The sequence below is a fragment of the Limulus polyphemus genome, unplaced genomic scaffold, assembly GCF_000517525.1.
Source record: "Limulus polyphemus unplaced genomic scaffold, Limulus_polyphemus-2.1.2 Scaffold2711, whole genome shotgun sequence".
In the NCBI taxonomy this organism is placed as follows: Eukaryota; Metazoa; Arthropoda; class Merostomata; order Xiphosura; family Limulidae; genus Limulus; species Limulus polyphemus.
The window spans coordinates 92302-119465 of NW_013668321.1; the positions used below are offsets into that span (position 1 = coordinate 92302).

A 27164-nucleotide genomic window follows, 5' to 3' on the forward strand; every position below is an offset into this window, starting at 1 on the left:
AACGTTGTATCATGTATTATGGTGAACAACAAATTATTACGTTGAATCATGTATTATGGTGAACAACAAATTATTACGTTGTATCATGTATTATGGTGAACAACAAATAATAACGTTGTATCATGTATTATGGTGAACAACAAATTATTACGTTGTATCATGTACTATGGTGAACAACAAATTATTACGTTGTATCATGTATTATGGTGACCAAAAAATTATAATAATGCTTGGAGACGGCTTGAATGGGTAACGAAGAAAACTTTAATATAAGTTTAACATAACAGCAAATGTACAACGTTTCGACAAGGTTTTGTCGCTCAACTTGCATAATGAGAATCGCGGGTCCGAATCTAGTCACCTTCAATGCTCGCCCTTTCAGCTGTGGAAGTGTTTTAATAAGATGGTCAATCCTACTTTTTGGCCCCTCCCCCAGTAACTCAGCTGTAAGTCTGCAGTCTTTCAATACTCATGGTGGGCAGAGCACAGATAGCTTATTGTGTCGCTTTAACGACAAGCAACTAACTTGTATATTTCATGGTCGAGTTAATAAGGAAATAACCATAGACAGCACCTTCTGTTTAAACCAAGAACTTGCTTTTAAGCTTGTACTTTATTCTTGATATGGATGCAAGTAAGATGTTGTTTAAAGATGGTGGAGAGTGATTCATTTAAAGGAGCGTAAAAACTTGGAACTTACGCATTACGCTTCCCATATTAAGGATTGGTCGGATTTAAAAACACACATATAATACACCATGAAATTATTTTCAACATTGACACTGAAGTTCATGTGTTCAAATATTCCATAACATTTAAACAATCACACTAAAATGTTTGTCGTAAGACAATAAATAGTACTAGGCTTGTTGTATCTATATAAGTATAATAATACTGTCTGTTGTATGTCCACGTAACTACTTCGCCGGGTATGGATGGATTTTCACCAAAATTGATATGGAGGTTTATTAAGTTCATGCGGGGGCACATACAAATTACTTGTACCTGATGATGACAAAACCTTGTCGAAACGTTGTACATTTGCTGTTATGTTAAACTTATATTAAAGTTTTTCTTCATTACCCATTCAAGCCGTCTTCAGCCATTATACAAATTTTCAGGTTTGCCTTTTGCGGTTTTCATGGGCGTTTTTGCGTTTTTTTACCACTACTTTGCCCCCTTTAAAAGGATCTTCATCCAATTTGGGAAGAAGATTCATTGTGTCCACGGAGAAATACATACACATTTTCAGTTTTGCATTTTGCGGTTTTTATGGGCGTTTTTGCGTTTTTTTTACCACTACTTTGCCCCCTGTAGAAGGATCTTCACCAAATCTGGTAAGAAGGTTCATTGTGTCCACGGAGAAATACATAGAAATTTTCAGTTTTGCATTTTGCGGTTTTTATGGGCGTTTTTGCGTTTTTTTTACCACTACTTCGCCCCCTGTAGAAGGATCTTCACCAAATCTGGTAAGAAGGTTCTTTGTGTCCATCGAGAAATACATACACATTTGTGTTTTGCGGTTTTTATGGGCGTTTTTGCGTCCTAAGATAACCTTTCATTAATCACGAATTTACACAACTTCCGTTAGGGTACGGGTAATCCATCTAGTTTTTAAATACTATTTTTTTTATACGGTCTCTTAGAATTATTCCGAGAGGAACAGTGTATAACCGTATTTCAACTACGCTTTGTCCATCCGCGTTATGAGCTCTGGTATTGAAGGAAAACGCGTAGTCAGCAATAGATATGGCGGACATAGTGTCTTCGAAATATCACTATACACTCTTCTTCTCAAGAAAAAACCTTAAGGGATCGAATACAGAACTTGCCTAAAAATACAACAAGTCTTATGATAAATATCATTGATTATAATCACGCTTTGCCACCAAAAGGCATTCACATCATAATAATACACACTGAACTTCTGTTATATCTTTATATTCACGACTTTAAAAGTTGATATAACTTCATCCAAGACTGTAATCTGAAACTTTCTGTTTTCGCTAGAGATTTTAACCAAATTCAGTGTATCTTCATGAAACACTTTTTTCCTTGTAACTGACTTTATAAAAAAGTTATATTTGCTTTTCTCAGATTTGTATTTTATCCGATATAACGTACATTCACTGTTGAATCTATACATACACTACTTGCACTGTTTGTTTGTTTTTAGAGCAAACCACATTGAGTCATCTACTGTGTCCACCACGGAAAGTCGAAATCCGGATTTCAGCGTTGTAAGTCTGTAAACTTACCGCTGTCACACTGGGGGACACTACTTGCACTGGTTTGTTTGTTTGTTTGTTTTTAGAGCAAACCACAATGAGTTATCTGCTGTGTCCACCACGGAGAGTCGAAATCCAGATTTCAGCGTTGTAAGTCTGTAAACTTACCGCTGTCCCACTGGGGGACACTACTTGCACTGGTTGTTTGTTTTTTCTGGAAAGAGAACATGTCTTGATAGAATCGGCTCAGGAACGAAGTTTCTAGATGTTTGCTGCCATCATGCCTTCCTCAAGTGTGTCTAAAAGATGTTTCTTGGTTAATACTGCCACAGCTGATTCTTCGTTATAGTGAAAACCACGAATTAATTGTTTTTTAACAATCCCTTCTAAAGCACATTATTACTCATTATTTAGATACTGGACCTGGTGTGGTCTAATGGTTAACATGTTGGATGTGAATTTCTTAATTCTTACAAACATAGTTTTTAGTCAGTAAAACTCAGTAATTTCACAAACGATGCTATATTTGTAATAACTGAATGGATTTATTATTTTCAACCTGAACGTCATCTTATGCGATACATGGGTCAAAAGGTCGGGTCGAAGGCCCTTAAGGTTCAGACATAATCGTCCCTAATTTTGAACTACTGATTAGAGATAAGGCAATCAACTAGTAGCGATTACCAATTATGCTACAAGTCTTAACTGAACAGCGATGTTATAAGGCCACCACAGCGGTGCGTGTTGAACGGCATATCCCAACTCAAGACTTGGAAAACAGCATCGGGATCGTAAACTGAACCTGGGGGGGGGGGAATGAAGATGAAGCAACTTGTCTGATAATAATGTAAGTTTCCATGACAATTAAACCATGAAAAGCTTAAAAAGTATATAAAGGTTGAGGCAAAAGTTACTATCAAGTTGGTCCAACACGGCTGATATAGTTGGTACTATACGGCTGGCACAGTTAATATTATACGGTTGGTACTAAAGAAAATATTACAAAGACAATCGAAACCAACGTAATTATTGTTTGTTTCAGAGTGAAACGTTAGAAATTAAACCGTTTCAAATAAAATAACTGTATAATTACTTTTGTCTCAAAAAGTAAACATAATAACAATAATGTTAAGCTCTAAAATATCAATTGTAAATCAACAAAGTTTTTACTTTGTCAGATACGCAAATATAATTTGTTAGAAGGCATCACAGAATCTATTTTTACGAAGATTTTCGATGTTAGTTCTGGACGTGTGGTCCGAGTAAAGAAGTCAATCCGAGGGTCATAACAAGTTGTCGCCATTGATAATGACGGATTAACACGGATATCAGAAGAGGATTAACTAAGCGTCATTAGTACAAATCCGCTGACCTCTTAGATCCCATTAAAAGAAAATATTGCGAAACTAAGTAGAAATATTGTTGTAATGTTTTATGAATGTTGAACAGTAGTAATTCAGATAAAATTACCAAACATAAAATCCCATAAAATATGGTGTAATTTCATCTACAACTAAAATAAACCACACATAAGTGTAAACTATTTCATCAAAACAACTATAATAATAATAGTAATTTTATCCATCAGACTTATACCTATTGTTTGATTCACGAACTTGTGCTAAAGTTCTGATCTTAATTTTTCAAGTTACAGATAAATAATTACAGTATTCAGAAATGAACAATTTTAGTCTTGAAAGTGCCTGTGAAGGCGGTTTTCCGGCAAAGTTAGTAGCTTCACTTTCTAATTCCAAAATTCTCTTCAAAACACTAACAGAATATTTGCATCAGTTACTTAAACAATTCTATAATATTTGTTAGATAAGAACAGTCGAAACAAAAACAATACTTACTTTTTTATTTTGTTATTATTTTGAATAGATATATATATGTTTCAGTTTCGTTCTTCACGTGCGGCTTAAATCACTAGTGTTAAGGCTACTAAAGGATCTGTGTTTTTTCCCGCCTATCTTCACAAACTAACTCATAAACCGTTACAATACACTGTCTTTTAATGGAAAATATTACACGCACTGCTTAACGATTTTTTTTTTATCCAAATAAACATTTTGCAGTGGTGTTTCATCTTATTATCTTTTTCAACGGTGAGAAGCTAGATTTTCCAAAACAACTCGCCGGTGGAAAACTGCATTGTTTCGCCAAATTGGCGATGAAGTTATTTTCTACTTACATAAGCCATTATAATAAACTTATAAAAGCCTTCAAAATATTTCATTTACTAATATAACCACTGTTTCATGGTCGAACTATATGAAGATAGACTGCTAGAGGCTTTGTTAAAGAGAAAGTGGTGTGTAAGCACTAGAAATAGTGGCTTCGCCTTATTGTTCCTGTTTACTACTGCATCAAACGGCTAAGGCAAGTTGGACTTATCAGTTCGACCATGTGGCGCAGGTACCGCGCTTCGCAGGCCGCTGAAGATAAGCCTCTGAAGAGGCACGAGATTGGTGTGTGGCCGGAAATGTTGGGTTGTTAGATGATACTTCGTTATCGCTATGCCTAAAACGTACGGTGTGCTCATTTCCGAAAACTGCCACCCTAAAGTAATTCACGGAAGTTTGAGGCTGGTTGTTTGGGGGCCGTTTTTCTTGATGATAAACGAGTTTAGAGAATTATTAAATGTAGGAAACAACATGTACTCCAGTTCACAATTGTGTTTGTCAAACTCCGATGAAATACTATGTTTAAAACTTCTTTCTTTGTTTATAAAATGTTTGAAAATACAATATTTGGTAGTTTCTGAGACCGTCTCTAATACAGCCAATCATATTCTTTTGAAACTATGCAGGGCATCTTCACAAACAGTTAGTTTTGTGTAGAAGGACGCTACCAGAAGAACCAGTTTGTCCTTACTTATTAACAGTAATAAATCACTGCCCAATGTAGGCTATCGTGTTTTTTTTTAATATTTTGTCGGTGTTGCAGTTTGTATGATAAATGATCGAGAAACTAGTTTTAAAGGCTAATAGTAAAACGGACGCAACGGAGTTTAGTTTTATTCTAAAACTAAATAATTCAAATTATTGAGTTTATTCTTGTTTGTACAAAATATCACTCTAACCAAATGAAGATAATTCTTTGTTTTTGTTTTAAATTAAAAGTTTAGAAATAACATTTTTTTCTTGTTGTTAAGTTCATTTCAATGGAATCGCTTTATCTAAAGAAGGGATAAACCGAAAAGTTGGAAAATACACGAAACTTATGTCATTTGTAGTTACTAAATATGCTTTATCTAAAGAAGGGATAAACCGAAAAGTTGGAAAATACACGAAACTTATATCATTTGTAGTTACTAAATATACCGGGTTCGAATACCCGTTACACCAAACATGCTCGCCCTTTCAGCCGTGGCGGCGTTATAATGTGACGGTCAATCCTACTATTCATTAGTAAAAGAGTAGCCCAAGAGTTGGTGGTGGATGGTGATGACAAGCTACCTTTCCCCTAGTCTTACACTGCTAAATTAAGGACCGCTAGCGCAGATAGCCCTCGTGTAGCATTGTGCAAAATTCAAAACAAACTAAATAAGCTTTATATTCCACTATTGATTAGGTTTTAAGTAGGAAACTGATAATTTTCTATAATCTTATTAGCCAATGACGGGAAACTATCGCGTACTTTTCTTTTCAGAGATGTTTTTTTGGGGTAATGTTTACTTCATGTTAACTAATAGAAGTTATGAGGATATCAGATGTAACGGCAGTGGCGTTTCGTTGTATAACACCTAAACACAGTATCGTATTCTATAAGCATCGGTTATTTTACTTAGAACGAGACATTTGCTGGCCATGTTCGCGCGAGAGCAGTGTGACGGTAAATAAACGTTAAAAAGTTCAGTAACGTTGAAGACGGTGTAATATTGACCTCACATTTCGTTGGATTATTAATCCCTCTTGAACATTCTTATCTGTTTTTGTTCCGTTTCCTATAATTTGAAATATAATTTTACAAAATGTAAAGATATAGAGACATTATTTAACACCTTCAACTACATGAAGGCTCTTAACACTGACGACGTCTTCCTTGCGTCTCCACATGGAGTCCGAAATAGCGTTGGAGTTAGATTATCCTAGGCAGTTTCTGTCTATATGTAAAGCTTTTAGGTGTCTAGTTTACTAACTAAACACTTTATCAATAAAATGATATAAAGGTGATTACTGTCTTATTTTCTGTTTGTCTTCAAACCTTTGCCAAAACAATACTACGCAGGGGCTACATTCTGTCAATGAAACTGATTAATTGGGTTAAATATCTAATCATTTATTTATTTATTCCTGTACTACGTATAACCTTTGGACAAATAAATAGAATAAGAACACTAAGTTCCAAAGAGTTAGCACTAATTTCGTTTTACTTCAAAATACCTATTTATATGTTCATTTTGTACAATAAAATGAAGTACTAGTTTACTTAAGATGACTTTTATTAATTTATTTGATGACATCAATAATAGGGTTGCAAAAATATCTTACTTTCTATGTCAAAACGTTATTTGTTGTATAGCATCTTGTTTGTATGTTCGGTTTGCTTGAAATGTGTGACTTTAATTGATAGATAGCATCTTGTTTGTATATTCGGGTTGCTTGAAATGTGTGATTTTAACTGATGGATAGCCTATCCAACAATTAACGTCACACATTTCAAGCAACCCGAATATACAAACAAGATCATCTTGTTTGTATGTTCGGCTTGCTTGAAATGTGTGACGTTAATTGTTGGATAGCATCTTGTTTGTATGTTCGGCTTGCTTGAAATGTGTGACGTTAATTGTTGGATAGCATCTTGTTTGTATATTCGGCTTGCTTGAAATGGGTGACGTTAATTGTTGGATAGCATCTTGTTTGTATATTCGGCTTGCTTGAAATGGGTGACGTTAATTGTTGGATAGAATCTTGTTTGTATGTTCGGGTTGCTTGAAATGTGTGGCTAGAATTTTAAACTCAATAATGCTGTAAAATATGGCGCATTTTTTTAATGTTCAAAATGGCTCTCCAAGTCTATTTTCCTTGATCTATAACAACTCCAAAAACGTCTACCTTATGACTGCACATTGGGAATAGTTACGACCCACTCGAATGGATGGTTTAGATAACGAAACGCGACACCTTTGTGCGGCTACCTTATTAACTAGGGGAGAAATCCCCGAGTCGTTTCATGCGTTAAGCCGGGCTGAAAACGAGCTTCACCGGCGACGAAAGCCTCGCTGTCCCGCTAGAGTGATCACCGAAGTCACGGCGTCAGGTAACGACAATTTAGGCTCTTCATCACTAACTCAACAACCTGTCTCTTGGGGCTGAATTCGAGGTTGAAACTGTTGGTAAAATCAGCTCTGATTTTTCAGAGATGGTGAAGCGAGGATTAGTTGAAAGTACGTTTTTGTTCCGTTGAGGGCTGTTGCGCTATGTAAAATAGATGTGAAAGTTTGCACATGTTCATAGATGAAACGAACCTCATTAATCCGTATCATATTTCAATTTTGTTTTAGCGGATAAGGAAATATGAGGGGATCGAAATGTGTATAGTTCAACAGAAGAAAAAAAAAACGGTTGAATAAATTTAATACAGATTACTGGTACGAACTGTCAAATAATATAAACATACGTACATGTGTGAGTGGGTCAGTGTACATACATGTGTGTGTGTGTGTGCATGCCGAAAATCTGAACGTTTGTCAACTTATCTTTTAATACATAAATCCCGGTGTTCTTTTTTTTTTCTTTTCCCCTGAGAGAATCATCACAGGCGTAGCGAGGTGTACAAACACTAAGGACGCCGGTTATCACCCGGCAACAGGCAGCGAATCACAACCGGCAAACGCCTCCAAAGCGAGCACCGCATGAACGCCAAATACTGGAATATTCTTTTTTTTTTTTTAGTAAATCTGGCTTTCTTTTAACAGGTTATACTGTAAGGGATAATAAAAATTGAACTACCGCTAGTTATTTATTAAACTCAGATTGATTTTTGTCTCATAATGAAATCAAATGCATTGATCTCAGAATGTGCATTAAAACTGGTTTACATGAATAAAGGTAATTAAAAGTAATGTAGCAAGATAAGTGAAATATATATTGTTGTTTATGTTGAAAAACAAGAAAAAAGAAATTGGAGTACGTATAAAAAAACAAAACGATGAACTGCAAAACAAAAGTGTTACAACTGTTATTGAAACGTCAACACTATCGATTCAGCGTGCCAATTGGTTAAGGTATTAGGTTTGGTTTGGTTTGTTAGGAAATTCGCGCAAAACTACACGAGGGCTATCTGCGCTAGCCGTCCCTAATTTAGCAGTGAAATACTAGAGGGAAGGCAACTAGTCTTTTACCAATGAATAGTGGGATTGACTGTCACGTTATAACGCCCCCACGGCTGAAAGGACGAGCATGTTTGGTAGGACGGGGGGGGGGGTTCCGAAATTGGCGACCTGCAGATTGCGAGTAGAGCGCCCTAACCACCTGGCCATGCCGGGCCCTTAATAATCAGGTTGGATGTATCAACGAAAAGATGTATATACAGGATAAATTGTTTTGTTTAATACAAGAGTAGCCAATTTAAAACAAAATGTATTGCAAATATTTAACAAATTCTTCCCACCCTGATTAAATGATTGAAAATCGTCATAATATCAACACCTTGAAGGCTGATGGTCACGTTGGCCATAAATATTGTCTTGATTTTAGTTGCTTCCTAAAAAAAATACTTCTGATTATTCAGATAAAACGTTTTGGCAAAATTTTTGCGTGTGTGTAAATAAGATAAACATTAATCTCAATGGAACACACACACACAATAAAAAAACGAGTAGATGATGTAAAAAATCGTTTTTAAAAACACCTATTCTTTAGTCAAAAGTGCAAAAAGTAAATTATTTCTATTTCTTTTATCTGAGTCTTTTATATTTCTGGTACCCATTTAAAATAATTTGAATTTGGTTGAAACATTATGTTGATTTTTTAATTTTTGCAATATCTGATCACTTTGAAAAATAAACATAAACTTTAGAAAGGTCCTCATTCTTGAAAAATTTGCAGCGCAATAATATGTTTTTAAAGAATATAGTATTTCAATTATGGTAATTATTAAACACAAGTCTGTAACTTTTTATTATATATTAATTTAAAAAAATATTATCCCTCACTGATTACGTTTAAATTTCATAGCATGCTTAAAGTAGATTATTTGTGTTATTATTTATAAGCTTGATTGTTATTAAAGTAATTTATTCCAAATTATACATCAAGAAAACAATAAAAATTTACTTTTTTTTATTTAATCCGCCCGATATGGCCAAGTGGTCAAGACGCTCGACTCGCAATCTGCGGGTCGCGAGTTGGGTGAGTTTTGCAATCTTAATTTGTGCTCTTATTCTCTCTATTTCTCGTCTCTTTTTCTTCTTTCTCAATTTGTATTCTCATTTTCTTTATTTCCAGTCTGTCCTTTCACTCGTTTTCTTCTTTCTCTCTTTGTGCTCTTATTCTTTTTTCTGTATTTCCAGTCATTCCTTTCTCTCCTTTCCTTCTTTCTGTCTTTATGCTCTTATTCTTTTCATTTCTAGTCTCTCCCCTCTCTCTCTTTTTCTTGTTTCTCAATATGTGCTCTTATTCTCTCTATTTCAAGCCTCTCCTTTCACTCATTTTCTTCTTTCTCTTTTTCTTTTTTCTGTCTTTCTCTTTCCTTTTCTTCTTAGGCCCAGCATGGCCAGGTGGTTAGGGCGCTCGTCTCGCAATCTGAGGGTCGCGGGTTCGAATCCCTGTCACACCAAACATACTCGCCCTTTCAGCCGTGGGGGCGTTCTAATGTGACGGTCAATACCACTATTCGTTGGTAAAAGAATAGCCCAAGAGTTGGCGGTGGGTAGTGATGACTAGCTGCCTTCCCTTACACTGCTAAATAGGAACAGCTAGCGCAGATAGCCCTCGTGTAGCTTTGCGCGAAATTCAAAAAACAAACAAACTTATTTAACCCCAGTAATACGTACATGGATTATCGAAATTACATTTAGTGAGATCAACAGAATCTCCATTTTAACTCTAAAATCTCGGTATTATTCAAGATATATTTTATTTCTTATTTAGATATTTTATTAATAATCCCAATATAGTTCAGTAGAAATGAGCTCTGAAGAAAGATTTATTTTGAAGTTGTTAATTCAATTCATTCCTGAAAGTATGATCTACGCCACCTTATGTTGAAGTACATTTTCAAATGAAGATAATATATATAATAAAATATCTTTAAATTAAGTTCTTAATAATAATTTTAAAATTATATCAGTAATCTTTTAGTTGTTTAGTAAAAAATAATATTTCCCATAACCTTACAAATAGCGACGCCAGAAATATAGATAATTACAGGAACATTTTTGGGCTATAAAAATGTAATATTATTTGTGCATAGATAATTTCTAATTTTTTCTTTGATTTCTTTTTTAACTCATTAGATAAATTCTTTAATGTAACAAACGTGAAGAATGTCAGTTGGTATAGCATTTGAAAAAACATTATCAGAAGTAAAAATCTTTGCAAGTAAGACATAATTAAGATAAGAATAAGCGTTTAAGAAAACCTGAAAGTTATAATTACACAATATCTGTTAGTCCTTAAAGTTAGGTCAGGATTAATCATTCATCTATAAAACAAATATATATGTACTATGTACTTGATATCATTCGCTGTTCAATCTCAAATGTTGTGCTCATACCAATATTTCATTAAAATACCATGAAAACGTTATTTCATCTAAAGATTGTTTAATATAAATGTTAAATGTAAACAAAGCTCCAAGTTACCTTTGTTATTATGAATGTAAATGTTAAAAATAAACAAAGCTCCAAGTTACCTTTGTTATTATGAAGGTAAATGTTAAAAGTAAACAAAGCTCCAAGTTACCTTTGTTATTATGAATGTAAATGTTAAACGTAAACAAAGCTCCAAGTTACCTTTGTTATTATGAATGTAAATGTTAAAAGTAAACAAAGCTCCAAGTTACCTTTGTTATTATGAATGTAAATGTTAAAAGTAAACAAAGCTCCAAGTTACCTTTGTTATTATGAATGTAAATGTTAAACGTAAACAAAGCTCCAAGTTATCTTTGTTATTATAAATGTAAATGTTAAAAGTAAACAAAGCTCCAAGTTACCTTTGTTATTATGAATGCAGATCCTGTTATTTACTAACTGATAAACAGCAATTCAAGTTGATTTTTTGATGTGAAACAGTTTAACTGAGAATTCTGAAAACTTCTTTTTTCAGATCTTCTTCCTTTGTCTAAAGATGGTTATGACGTTACTGAAGAGTTTCTTGTACACGTGGTTCAAATTATTCTGGATTTTCTAAAAAAGTCCAATGACCGAACTACCAAAGTCGTGGATTTTCACCAACCTCATCAACTTAGAGAATTTCTGGATATGGAAATCCCAGATGATCCTCAACCTCTAGACCAGCTGTTGGTTGACTGTAGAGACAGCCTTAAGTATCAAGTCAAAACAGGTAAGCTATTTTCATACATAGCATTAGTTTTACAATAATTATATATTGGTTATAGCTAATATCTGGTATTTGTTTGAGATTGTAGTCATACAATATCAGTATTAGCGAGTTGTTAGGTATTTAATATCTTATGTACTGGTGATATACAAAATATAGCAAATATGTATTGGTGAGTTGTTTATGTATGTAATACCTTACGTATTGGTGATACACATAATACAGTAAGTAGATATTGGCAAGTTGTTTATGTATTTAATATCTTATGTATCATTGATATACAAAATACAGCAAGTGGATATTGGTGGGCTGTTTATGTATTTCATACCTTATGTATAAGTTGATATACAAAATACAGCAAGTGGATATTGGTGGGCTGTTTATCAAACATACACTTAAGAATTTGGTGTAGTATGTTACCAATTTATTAATTAAAAGTTAATTGGTGTAATTAATACCTGATATGGTAGTAGGGCAAACTAATGTACATTTAACATTCTATATGTTGGTAAGGATATTATCTGACTGCTAATTCTGAGTTTGAACTGGCGGGAATTAATAGTCTTAAGTTAACACAATTTCTATCTTGTTTCAAGCATCAGTAGCTATATTATTGGTGGATATTTAATTGTAGAACAAATTAAAATGAGCTGTTGGTTGCTATCATGTTGCTGTGTAGTTGAGCTCAACTGTTTGAACTGTTGGTGGTTACAACAATACCAGTTGTGTTGTGGAGTACACGTTCTAACACATCACATAATTCTTCAGTTAATACCGAGTAACATGCTGCTTTAATAGCAGTTATTTAAATTACGTGCTGTAGTGATACAATATATGTTGCTTACTGTTTAGAGGTAAGGTAACAGACTTAAGACTGCGAGAATGTGTTATAATTTGATGTAAACATTAAATTAAATGCTTAAGTAATGTTTATGTTTACATTACACACACACATATATATATATATATCGGCGTTTTACATATTTTCCTTATAACTTTAAGACTTTCATATTTATTTCTTAAGAACTTAGTATAATATTCCAGATCAAATGTGAGATGCCATATAACATAATTATGTTTTGTATTTTTTATTCTTCTTTCTTTCTTCTTCCAAACACTTTTCAATCGACCGCCATTCCTTCATTTCTCGGAGGATTGACTTGAATCTTGGTGGTATTATACCTTGGTCTAATACGCCTAGATAACGTTTCTTTTTTTATATTTAGGCATTTTTAAGGACTTTATTAGCTCAAAGGTCAAACAACCCAAAAATGTATATTTTGAGCTCCTGTGCGGTGATATTTACAGCAATCAAAATGAAAATTGGAACAAGTATAAATTTTCATGCGCCCAACACATTGACATACGAAAAAGCTGGATTTGCCTATTTTGAATAATTTTGAGGTTTTGGTCAATTATTTAGCCTTGTTTCGACCAATTTACATAGAATTTGGTACAAAGATACTTTTCTACGAGTAACACACGCTGACAAACAAAAACATTGGACTTTGTAATTATAATGGGGTCAAGATGCCATAAAAAGCATAATTTTAGAGGTTTTTTTTTACAATTACTCCCCCGTATTTCGGCCAATTTACACGGAATTTGGTAAAGAGATACTGTTTCACAGGTCTGAAACAGAAATACAGGCAATTTTGGAATTGTTATCTTTTGCTCAAATTTTCAGCGGGCAAAGCACAATTTGAGGTTTTTGTGAACTATTCATGTGTATGTCAACCAACTTACATGGGATTTTTACAAAAATACCTTCTTGCAGGTCCCAAGCAGTGATATAGACAGTTTTTGGTTTTTCTGTGTTTTTAACGATGTTGGAATGTTGTATTTGCTCGCGAATGTTGGCCTCTTTAGTGTACATATTTTTTTTATTTTAATTTAACATAAAAATGCACTGGTATTACCAAAACAAGTTCCAGTATCAAACGAATGAGGTCTGCTGTTGGTAGAGCGATAAGTCTACGGATTTACAACGCTAAAATCAAGAATGAGAATCCCATCAGTGGACATAGCAGATAGCCTGATGTGACTTTCCTATAAAAAAACACACATTAAAGGAAAATAGTATATTTATAACATTAAGGAAGTAAGCCAATTAAGATTACCGTACTAGATACATAATTGTTTATAACAGTGTTGTGTGGCAAATGTGTTTAGCAAAACGTCAACGGATTAAAACTAAAGATATCTCTCTAATACTAGACTAAAATCGATTAAATAGTTACTATTTAATATCACACGTTTCACTAGAGGAAACAAAAGTTTCATACATTATTTTTCTAGTGAAATACGTTTATACAAGTGTGTTTTATGCATTGCTAAATTTGTCAATAACTTATTAAATCACACAGAAACGGAAGGTTTTTTAATTTCAATTATTGTGATGAAAATACGATTACTTACAAATAAGACCACAAATTATGTATAAATATGTTTCGTTTTTGTTTTTTTCTAAGGTTAGGCATCCAAACAGAAGACGAAACGTTAGGCGCTAATAAAGTCATTAAGCTGGAGTTATGATCTTATTTTTATGATTAACCCTAATCCCCAATGTGCACTTAAGCATCTTAATTCAAGTTACTGTAACAGTAATAATATTTAATGATGTTACATATCTAACAAAGATAATTATATTTTTTATAATCAAAGAGGTTTGTTTTTAATTCTGATACCAGAAGTTTAGGTTAAAAGAAAAAAGGTTTGCAAATGGAAGACAAAAATGATTCACATCGGGCTTAAAACTAGCCCTCTCCTCTTCGCCAGAAGAGTCAGATTTAATAACTAGAACCGACCAGTGCCCATGGAGGCTGTCATTGACATGGACCAGAGACAGGGTTATTTATGAGCCAATTACTTCTCATTCAACTGCCACTCAGTTCGAAGGGAATCATTTGTCTCTCGGCATCTCCATCTAAGCCCCTCGTTTGTTGTCTCTAATAACAGTCTGCTAGAAGAGCGGAGACACAGATGATGCTGTATGTGATTCAGATTACACTTGAAACTTTATGATCAGACTCATCTTCGCTAGGAAAGTGAGGTATCAGGAAAACCACCAATATGTTTTCTTAAAGACGGTAGTATTTTATAAGTATCAACTTAAGGAATATTCTATGTGAAGAAAAAAACACGATGATTTGAATTTCTAAATGTCAATATACAATTTCAGCATTTTTGAAGCAAATGAGATGGGTGTGGTTTCTTATTTAAATAATAATGGTGGTCAATATCGAAAAACGCAGAAAAGTTTCAGTTTGATCATTTCAACGAAATTAGAAGTGGTAACAACTTGTTAGTATAATACTGAATAACTATAGTGTATTTATTAATTTAGTATATTTGCCTTAAATTCCAGAATATCACTCGTTGTCATAGAATAAAGAGAAGAAGAATACATTGGTTTGTATAACACCAGTATTGCGATGAGCAGATGTATAAAAATGCTTGCATTTGAGTTCAATTTAAATTCTTACAAATACGTTTAATTACACCAAACTTTTAGTAGCATGTATCATAGTAATAGCTTCTGGTAGACAGAACTTAATCACGATTAAAACCTTGGTTTATATTCTTCTGAACTTTCGAGAAAATTGGATGAAATGTTTTATTTGGTATTAGAAAATTCAATTATTTAAAGTCCTATATTTTCACACCAGTATACAGTAGTTTCAAAGATGTATTTATACTGTACAGATCAATTTTAACAAAATAGAATATTTTTTAACCAGAAAACAATAGGTTTCAAAGATGTATTTATACTATACAGATCCATTTTAACAAAGTAGAATATTTTTAACCAGTAAACAGTAGTTTTAAAGATGTATTTATAATGTACAGATCAGTTTTTAACAAAGTAGAGTATTTTTTAACCAGTAAACAGTAGTTTCAAAGATGTATTTATACTGTACATCTCAGTTTTTAACAAAGTAGAATATTTTTAACCAGTAAACATTAGTTTCAAAGATGTTTTTATACTGAACGTATCAGTTTTAACAAAGTAGAATGAGTTTAAGCCAGTTTACAGTTGTGTTTCTTACACTGTACAGAGATAGCATATAAGAGCTTAAGCTGCAAAGGACCACCCCAGCTGACGAGTTTTAACAAGCTTCCTGTGCAGTGATTTGTGGTAGATAAAAGATGGATTGGGTGTTATGCTATTTAACGCACCTTTGATTTTCAATCCTTAATGAACAGTCTTAGAGGATTGGATAAAAATATATGTGTCTAATGTGGCATTTCATGATATTTTTAAGCCTATTGATATGTTACGGTGAATGTGTATGATTAGAAAATATGAACATTTACCGCCCATTATGCACATTAGCGAGAATGTTTGGAGAACTGCGGACTTTCCGTTGATTAAGGAAGCTACTAACTTGTTTCACAGCCTCTGAAATTATCTACATTCTCCGATAATATTGGTTATTATGCACAATACCCGAACAACATACAAGTTTTTGTCTTATACACCTTCACTTGTAACAGATACAACACGATTGCCTATCAGATCCAAGTGTTTAAAGCCATCCACCACCTGATGCTAAAGCGTTAAAATAGAAACCGCTGTTGTTTGATAACGAATCAACTTTCTTACTTTACTTCGAGTTGTGGCTATTCAATAGAAAAATCACCATTGTTTTCTCCAATAGAATCTTAGTTGTCTTTTTAGCAAGTCTACCATTGGTTGTTTAGTGTTGTTTAAAACGAGGTCACCGAGGCAACCCACGTGAATAAGTTTCAAGATTACAAAGCTATACTGTTTACAATACTCAAGTAGTACTTGTTTTTGATACGTGAAATAGGAAGATACAATATTTAACTGGATGTGCTTGGCAGAAATATCGCCATACAAGAGATAGGCGGTGCTGTCCTGTCATGTGCAGCTGATGACGTATGCTTAACTGACATTTACAGTCTATGCAGCTAATATGTTGCTGAGATAACTAATATAATATTTTTTAGAAAAACTATTAAAGTCCTGGTAGTTCTTAAACATAATTTAATATTACACCAGCTTTTACTCATGATATTTTATACTAAGTGAGAAATGGTAATACCGGTATTAAAGAAACGAAAAGCTGAGAGACTTCCAAAATACTTTACTTGATAGAACTGTAAACCGTATAAGTTATCCAATAGGATAAAAAAAACTGTTGTATCGCTTAAACATAATTTAATATTACACCAGCTTTTACTCATGATATTTTATACTAAGTGAGAAATGGTATCACTTTGATATAATATTTTTTTTATCCTATTGGATAACTTATACGGTTTACAGTTCTATCAAGTAAAGTATTTTGGAAGCTCTCAGCTTTTCGTTTTTTATAATGAAGTAAGTAGTTTTAAGGTGTTTTTTTTTCTACTTTGCTGTTTTTTTTTGTTTTATTTTACTTTAGATGTTATCTTTAGCTTTAATTTTGTATTTATACAAAACTATTAATGGTATGTCATGAATCTCAAATAGCTTTATGACACTCTTTCATGTTCTGAGTTCTAAAGCTTACCTTTAGAGGAACTCATTTACTTAACGCATCCACAATGTGGTCCCCGCCTCTAGGTGAGGCAGTAGTAAGTTTACGGACTTAGCACGTTAAGGTCCGGGGTTAGATTTTCCACAGTAAACAGAATGCACATAGCCCATTGTGTAGCTTTGCAATAAGAAAACAAAAACAATCCACATTGTGAAATTATCCACTTCTTAAGTGACTCCACGTTATGTCATAGCTTTGAAAGGATTTTCGTTTAATCTCAGGTATGGAAGGATGTCCCACTCTGAAATCAGTAGTAAAAATCAGAACAAGTAAAGAGAGATATAACTGAAAAACAAGCATTACACAAAGGTCGGAACAAGCCGATCTAGTACAGTGATTACTCTTATAATGCAAAGATATAACTAAAATAGGCCCTAGTCTCATGTATGGAAGGATGTCCCACTTGAAATCAGTAGTAAAATCAGAACAAGTAAAGAGGTCGGAACAAGCCGATCTAGTACAGTTATTACTCTTATAATGCAAAGATATACCTAAAATAGGCCCTAGTCTCACCAATGGCAACAACACAACAATCACGTAACTAATAATGGCTGAAAAAGATCTGTCAACCGTTCCACATACACATAATAGTTAAGACTGAAAAACTAAACCTAACACTTCACTTTTCAAAAATAAAAATACCATTCATATTGCGAAGTACAAAACTATCACACGGTACGGTGTAATTTTAAGAAACCCGTAATTTCACAATATGGATGTGACGTACATACATATTATGAAGAAATAGATACAGTTAAGCCTTTTATTTACCCATGATGCACGCATTCTAACTTATTTAGATTTCAAAAGTAACGTGAACATAAGAAAATAATTAAACACACAATTCTGTTGTTGTTGTTTTTACCACATAACTACACAATGGGCTGTCTGCACTCTGTCCACCGCAAGGAAGATAACTCCGGTATTTAGCGTTGTAAGTCTATAAACTTATTGCTAACCCATGGGGGACACAGGCAACGCAGAAGGGAACTTAATGTATTATCTGTAATTATTTGTGAAGCAATAGGCTTTCTTTAGTTTCACTTGTTTTTTCACTCATGGTGAGGGACGAACATCATCTTACTTTTTAAAACCGGCCGGCATGGCCAGGTGGATAAGGCGCTAGACTCGCAATCTGAGGGTCGCGGGTTCGAATCCCCGTCACACCTAACATGATCGCCCTTTCAGCCGTGGGGGCGTTATAATGTGACAGTCAATCCCACTATTCGTTGGTAATAGAGTAGCCCAAGAGTTGGCGGTGGGTGGTGATGACTAGCTGCCTTCCCTCTAGTCTTAAACTGCTAAATTAGGGACGGCTAGCGCAGATAGCCCTCGTGTAGCTTTGCGCGAAATTAAAAAACAAACAAACAAAAACTTTTTAAAATTAAAAAATGATAAATAACTAATAGTTCCATACTGAAATTTAAAGCTTTCCTCGGATCTAAATGATCGACTTTAAAAATGGTTATTTTCAAATTTACAGATAACGCAGAGATTTTTTGGAACATAAAACATGTTTATTGGAGATATAAATGTAGTTTCATATTTCATATATTCAGCAACAACAGTTTTCTGAATCTTCACTTCAGATAGGCATTAAAACAGCTACATTAATTTGCTTGAAAGTAAAATAAATACTTCCTTTATGATTTCTTAGATTTAAACCTATGCGAGGATGAAAAATATTTCGTTTTCTTTGCTGATTCCAAAGGAAGAGAGTTTCTGAACAATAATTTATTAACTTGTACAGAGACTTTTCACCTTTTCAAGTTGTTGGATTTGGTTTGTTTTAAATTCCGCAAAAAACTACACGAGGGCCATCTGCGCTAGCCATCCCTAGTTTAGCAGTTATATACTAGAGAGACGACAGCTATTCAACACCACCCACCGCTAGCTTTTGAGCCACTCTTTTATCAACGAATTGTGGGATTGACCGTTACAATATAACGCTCCCACGGCTGAAAGGATGAGTATGCTCGGTGACGGGGATTCGAACCCTCGACCTTTTCGAAATTCGAAATTATATTTTATTACTTGCTTTGACGTCAGACACGTTATGAAATTCTTAACACGCCCACTTACACAGCCTAATCTGTTCTTGATTATGAAGCAAACATTGAATTATCAATAATCACGTAAGCCATAACACTACATCTATAATGTCATCAGTCTGGGAATTTGCGACACATAATTACAAAGCATTACAAAACAGTAAATTATGCTTGAAATTTGTAACAAGAGTTCATCTACAAAATAACAACGATGTGCTTCTGACACATTTTTTGCCAGGTATAACTTTGCTTTGACAGAAACATAGGGGACCCGTAATAATTTAATGGAGTTTTTATGAAACTTTAGGAAATTCAATAGATAGCTCCTATTAAATCTAGAGAGAACATTTTTATAATTCTTTTGAAGAATCATTCTGATATTTGGCAAGGAACCCCGGAAAGCAGCCCACAGAATCTTTTAAAGCTCAACTTGGCATTTTTTCATTTTGTTCTAATTTAGTTGAAAAATTTATGATAATGAACAGACAAGGTACTTCGGTGTCGCTATTGTGAACCCTGGAAATAACAATAGAGGGAGCCATCAGTTATTTTGGATTTTGTTGTTTGTTTGTTTATTGTTAAGCACAAACCTACACAATGGACTACATGTATCTGTACTCTGCCTACCGTGGTTATCGAAACCCAGTTTTTAGCTTGAAAAGCCCCTAGACTTACCACTGAGCCACAATCGTACGATGGAAATTATCACTTTAAATCTGTTTATTATATTTCAATAAAATTATGCCTATTTAATAACCATATTAACCAAATTAACAAGAGTTAATTATTATAATTATCATGTCCTATCTATTGGAATTATTCTATAAAGGAAAATAAAACGTTACCTCATGTGTTTTTATGGTTTACATTTAACTCTTGCCCCCCAGTGGCACAGCGGTATGTCTGCGGATTTACAACGTTAGAATCCGGGTTTCGATACCCGTTGTGGGCAGAGCACAGATAGCCCTTGTGTAGCTTTGTGCATAATCAAAAACAAACAAACAAACATTTAACTCCATAATAGGGTGATAGGGTGAATTTAAAACTAAACAAGAAACAATTCTATTTAATGGCCTCCTAAAATCAACTATTTTCATGTGAAACTACTATCTTTATGTTAGTGTGTTTCAGGTAAATTTCCATTGTTATAATTAGAAATTGATAAAAGAGAGATTAAAATAAACTTTAAAAGATGAAGCGTACAATAGATCGTGATATTGTGGTTCTTCCTAGCTGTTTGTTAATCAGGGTATTTTTCAACGTAGGTCCTTTACCTCACTCGATTTGCATTCTAAGTTAAGTAAATAAGAGGTCATGGAAATATTTGTATCACACTAAAATCATATCTAATATTATCTATGATAGCACTATTTTACAAACAAACTCCTCAGTTTTTAAATGTAAAACTCACTACTTTTTTCACACTGTTTCCAAGTAACTGGAGTTTTATTACACGTGTGGAAGAGCCGTTCAGCTTAATACATTTTACCTCGCCCCATTCCCCTTGCCATCGCACTTATACGATAAAATCCCTCTCTATTTGTTATCCAAGCCGTGCTATCTTGTTTTCTGATGCGGAATAAGTAGAAAATAATTACGGCTATGAACTCGGGGAATTAAGCGAGCTCAGGAGAACGTGAGTCAAAAATAACTTCTTTCAAAAAGTCCCTCGGCTATCATAACACGATAGTCGCCATGTTGGGTTTGTTAGAGTTTATCAGTTCCTGACAATGAAGTCTAATATTTCATCGTTCGGAAAACAAATTATTACCATCTTTTAATGTTTTTATAATCGCTTACAGAGTTCAGTCAGCATTTCTAGTTTCAACTTCTGAAAGGTAAATATATTATTAAATTATGACAACTAAAATAAATAGGATAATTCCTGTACCTCTAGTTTATCAAAATAAAACATGGTCTATCGTTAACTCTGTGTCATACAATGTTTCACCCAAGGCAACCAGCTCCCATTAGGCTACACGCAGAGGAACATTTTCACATATATGATGACAGGACTTAACATGTGGTTAAGATATGAAAAAGATATTCTGAGATTGTGGAGATATATCATGTTCTCTTAAGCGTATATTTTAGGTTATATTAAACAAACTATAAGTAATTTTCATTGGGGACTTTGAATTGTTTATTACAAATATTGTGTCATGTAGGAAGAAACAGCAATAAGGTTTGGTAACGTTTAAAAAATAATGAAATTATTTAATCTTCAAACAAATCAGACAAATTATCTAAAACAAAAGATGCCGTCAAAAATGCAAGAATTTATCTGTTATACAACTTATTTCTAAAAGATATAATATATCAAAATTATCTAATTCTATGCAACCATCACTGACACAGTGAAAAGTTTTAAAGTTTATAATGATAAAAATCGGGTTTTGAAACACGTGGTGGGCACAGCACAAATAGCCCATGGTGTACTTTTTGCTTAATAACAAACAACAACAAAAACCTAATTGTACGCAGTTTAACTTCCACTCTTAATTTTTGTTAATTACTGCAGTGTTAAAAAATCCATATCGTTCAATAAAATTAACGTTTTTGTTAAAAATGTCTTCTTATTTAACTGTTTAAAAATGTAATTTGTTATTTATAAGTTGTGAGGTTTCATTAAAAGAAAACTACAGAAGTTTTGAACAAAACTCGGACCTACAAAGAAACTAAAACTTACTTAATTAAGCACGAAGCTACACCACAAAGGGCTATCTAACGTTGCAAGTCCGCAGACATACCGCTGTGCCACTAGTGGACAAAAAACGAAAGTAAAGAAACAGAAGTCTTGAACAAAACTCGGCCCTACGAAAAACTATATGGCATGAAAGCTTTCTTCAGTAATACTTTTAGTTAATCTTACCGAGTTAGGGATAACGAAACGAGTATGTTGATGGAATAAATTTTCAAAATAATTTCAAACAATTGCAGTCTAATATTTTAGCTTCATTTTTAAACTTAATAAAAATAAACGGTTCTTATTGTTCTCGCTGCGAACATTTTCGACAGCAGGTCCAAGTTTATTTTGACAAAAAGAAACTTTTGGAACACGTTTCATAACCGACACCATACTTAATATATATATAAAGGTATAGAGGATTTGGAACAATATAAGCTTTATAGGCATTTCTGACACCGAAAATGCTCTTTAATGAGCAGGAGCTGCTCCTTAATGCTCAATGTAGACGTTTTACTGCTTTGTTTCTCTGGTCTGAGATAATGTCCTTGGAACTAGTTTTATGTTGCCTGCCGGGGATAATATCCCTGTCTCCATTTCTCAATAAAAAAAAGCATGAAATATCTGTAGCTGCAGGCAGCTATAGTTTGTAATGTCCCATACTGCAGCTTGCTGGCTAATCGCTATTGCTGGCGGCGTCATCTGTCACCGAACAGGGTGCATTGATTTCGAAGCCTCGGTAGCGCAAGTGAATCGACACAGATAACAGTTAGCAACTGCAACCGCTCCACTGGTTACTAGGGCTGGCAGTTTCTCTGACCTGCACACTGGGCTATCCGATTGGAACTCCGTGCATTTAGCTGCTATCACATGGTTGATCGCCTTAATACCAGACATTCTTGTATTTCGTGCTCTCTCTCTCTCTCAGTGTAGACTAACAGACCATTTTACTGTGCAGTGGCTTAAGAGAAATATGTTGCTCTAAGGTATGCCGCTTCTGCTTGTTCACTTTTTTCTGCATCAACTAGCGTGTTCTTTGTAATGAAACTAATCAACTATGTACGTATTTCTTCAGAGTTTTCGGAATAATATCTTATAGCAAAATCCAAACCTTTGTTTTCATTCGTGAGGACTTGTACTGATTATAAAAGAAACGTTTTATCTGAAAATGTAAAACCAATTCAATTATACGACCCGCGACAGTGTAGCAGATTAGAAAAGCCCATAGCCCTTCTCGAGAAGACGGATATTAATCAATTGTTACAGTATGTCTTGATCACTTATGGTAAAAAAAAAGTCATACTAAACCAAACTGAAATTAAACTTCTCGTAACTACCCTTATCCATATTAGCTTTCACACATTAATTCTCAGACGTTTTCTATTCGCTAAAAGTAACCCCCGGTAATGCCAGGATTACAATATTAGAAATTATATGAGAATGATATACAGTTTATTGAATTTTATCTGAGGCTTAAAAGAAATCTTTAGATGGTTATCTATTTTCACCTTCATCCTCTTTGCTTTGTTATGTCCTACTTAATGAAGATCATAGTGTTCAAATCAACATTTGTCGTCTACATTTTACATATAGTTTCATGACAATGTAGCTATACTAAATTATTGTAACTAACTTGCGCTCACGACTGTGAAAACAAATTGATCAATCAGATATTATGAACAAATTATGGACTGAGTTTTCTATTGACTTTCCCTGCCTTTGTTTAAATGGTCGACCAAATGAATGGCTCGACATAGAGCCCTTTTTTTTTTCATTTCGGGATACATGCCGAGTCCTTCTTCAGGTCAACCAACAGAAAGAGAAGAGATTGTACATAACTTAGTTCCTGTGTTGAGTACACCGCCAAAATTCACCTTAAAAGAAAATCGTAGATAAATATCAAATTCTTAGACAACGCCCAATATACAGCTTTTCGTGCAAGTTTGTTGTTCGACAGCAAAGACCGTTTTACAGGCTACAATTGAAAAGCTGCAGAACACAACTTGACGGCCTAGTATGACATGATGATTAGGGCACTCGACTCGCAATCTGGGGATCGCGGGCTCGAATCCCCCTCACCGAATATTCTTGCCTTTTCAGCAGTAAAAACGTTATAAGGTTACGGTCATTCCCACTATTCGTTGGTAAAGAGTAACCCTATAATTTGAGGTGGACTTTGTTGGCTAGCTACCTTCCCTCTAGTCTATAACTTCTAAGTTAAGGACGGCTAGCGAAGACAGCCCCCGAGTAGCTTTTCGCGAAATTCAACAAACAAACAAACACAACTCGCGCCCAGAGATTATCAGCAATGCGTTAGAATCTAATATTAAACAATATTATTAAAATCCATTTAAAACTAGATAGATAATAATAAACCATGAAAATCACGCTCCCGTCTTTAAAAGTTTCTGTTCTGTTATTTCATATTTTCACAGTGGGATAACATGAATGGGGATCTACAAGAGTTAATCGAGTATTTCGCGACAGAACGCTTATTGAAACTTTATAATTTGTCTTTTTTTACACCGAAATGCAAAATAAAGTTTCTTTGTTTGTTTCTAATTAAGCACAAAGCTACACAATGGGCTATCTGTGCTCTGCCCATCACGGGTATCGAAACCCGGTTTCTAGCGTCGTAAGTCCGCAGAAATATCGTTGTGCCACTGGAGGCCAAAGAAAATAAGAACCAGAGTTTCACCTCTAAAACTTTAAACTTTTGCTGCCTTGTTTATGAAAATATCAGCACTGTATTTTTATTAGATAATTTAAATAAAGTTGAATTGTTCGTGAAGTATTAGTCTAAGCACCTCATTTTTGCCCCATAGTCACAAACTTATTAGAATATTAAATCAAACATACGGTGATGTTGTCGCAGACTGAGTAATCATAAAATTGCTGAGACGATCCATCTGTCATACCACTAACCTTTCGAACATGTTATGTCTAAACTTTTGATGCTTCAAATTACTTGAAGAATCATACCTTTGTTGGCCACCAGGTTCCTGATTAAGTATAAATCTCTTAGAAAGTGTAAATTTAAATACCATCAATATTAAAAATAATACCACTAATTATTGTTGGGGCTTCCCGTGTATCTTATATTGAAAAAAAAGGGATTTTGCCCAGTTTATTTTCTTCAGTTCTTTGGATTGACCATGGCCTGCTGGTTAGGGCGCTTGACCCGGAATATGCGGGTCGCGGGTTCGAATTCCGTCACCGAACATGCTTGCCATTTCAGCAATGAGGACGTTATAACGTGACGGTCAATCCCGTTTTTCGTTAGTGAAGAATAGCCCAAGAGTTGGTGGTAGGTGGGTTTACAAGCTGTATTCCCTCTAATCTATCACTTCTAAGTTAGGGACGGCTAGTGCAGATAGCCCTCGAGCAGCTTTTCGCAAAATTCAACAAAGAAACAAACTTTAAACTGAGTTTTGTAAAAAGAAAAACACAAAGTTACTTAAGTTGATCTAATATGTGGATCCCATCATCACAAAGTTACTCAATTTGATCTAATGTGTGGATCCCATCATCACAAAGTTACTGAATTTGATCTAATATGTGGATCCCATCATCACAAAGTTACTCAATTTGATCTAATATGTGGATCCATCATCATAAAAACGGGTCGGTAATATGAGGTTTAAACATAATAAATCAGCGAAAAGGACAACGGGTAACACTTTCTATGTGAAAGCTTAAACTTTAAGCAATCTTCAGCTAAAGTTATAAAACAGAAATAGTAATATATATCTGTATAGAGTTTAGAAAGCTTTGAAAAAACTGAAATTGTATTACGACAGTATAAAACATCAACTTTGAGGTATTTCACCAAGAGGTTTAAATAAAGATATGTTTGCATGAATGTTCTGGCTTGATAAATGTCTTATTAGAAATACTATGGATATTTTGGATATTCGAGATGGCTCTTCTTCGATATTTCATCGAACAACGCGAGTTTTTGTGTTTTGTTTTGTTTTTTATTGCTGAAATTCAATAATGTCAAATATTTTAATGGAATACTAGAAAGAAAACAATTTACTAAGTCGAAATCATTAGGTTTGAGGTGTTTTCTATTTTGTGAAATTCTTGTGGATTGCTATGATGGGTGAGGAATGGGCAATTTGGGGACCATCAGTAAATTAATTAACAACAGCTTCGCATTCACATATTTCCATTTCATATAATTATTTTTCTTTATTTTTCAAGTTTTTTTTAATGGGAGCTTTAATACATAATGCTAAATTAACGTTTAGAACGCTTTCTCTTTTATTAATTTACAACGAAGTGGGCCTATTTGGAGAAGCCACAAATTAGTAATAAGCCTTGTTTCTATTGCATTACTATGCATCCATAAGTCAACTTCGGCTTACAGGGTAAAAATGACACAGAAAGTTAGTTCCAGGCATATTTTCCACATGGTAAATCCCTTTTACACCCCCCTCCTGGCTTTCGAACTTTGATCTTCACCCCTACTCTCTCCCCTCGCCATGCTATCAAAGAATGAATAGATTCTTGAGTGCAGAAATTTAATTTGTAAATCTAATCTGCACGCCTGTTGTGGGCTGCGCTGTGATTGCTTGCTCTTGACGTTTGGTTTAATAACATCAGCAGAGAACGTAACTCTAAACGCGCTACGTTACGCACCGAACGCGACGTAAATACGGTATTCACTCAAGTTTTGTATTCATTTTCTTCCTTTTCCAAACTTGTAGCTACTAAAGGAGTCATCATAAATTTAACTTAAGCACGACAGATATAAATCCTATCCAATTTAAAGTTTTATATACAGTGATATGAATTCACATTTCATCTCTAATCAACACTCCACAGATATTAAAAGCCCAGATTATCGAGCGTATCCAAAATGTTCATATTCAAGGAAGGCGACAAATAATTTTTGAATAAATATTTTTTTATTCTACCCGACGTTTCGGGCTACAGTTTTTCCGAGGTCTTTGAACGTCAGAAATCATAAAACTAGTTTTAAAAGATAGTAATTGAAAATAATATAATTACTGAATACAACAATATAACAAAACAGTGAACGATGAAACGTGCTAGAAGTATTGTTAAATGAGTTACAGTCGCTGATAAAAAAAAATGTATGTAAATTATTAAATAAAAATAAAAATATAATCTATATAAAT

At 34.0% G+C, this 27164-nt stretch overlaps 1 protein-coding gene across 1 annotated transcript in view; it reads left to right on the forward strand.

Annotated features, from left to right (window-relative positions):
* LOC106467701 (glutamate decarboxylase-like) overlaps positions 1-27164 on the forward strand; it is a 79949-nt gene that overhangs the window by 18092 nt on the left and 34693 nt on the right. The window contains exon 2 of the mRNA XM_022395899.1: positions 11501-11737. Coding sequence (XP_022251607.1) covers positions 11501-11737 — 237 coding nt within the window. The remainder of the gene's footprint in view (positions 1-11500; positions 11738-27164) is intronic.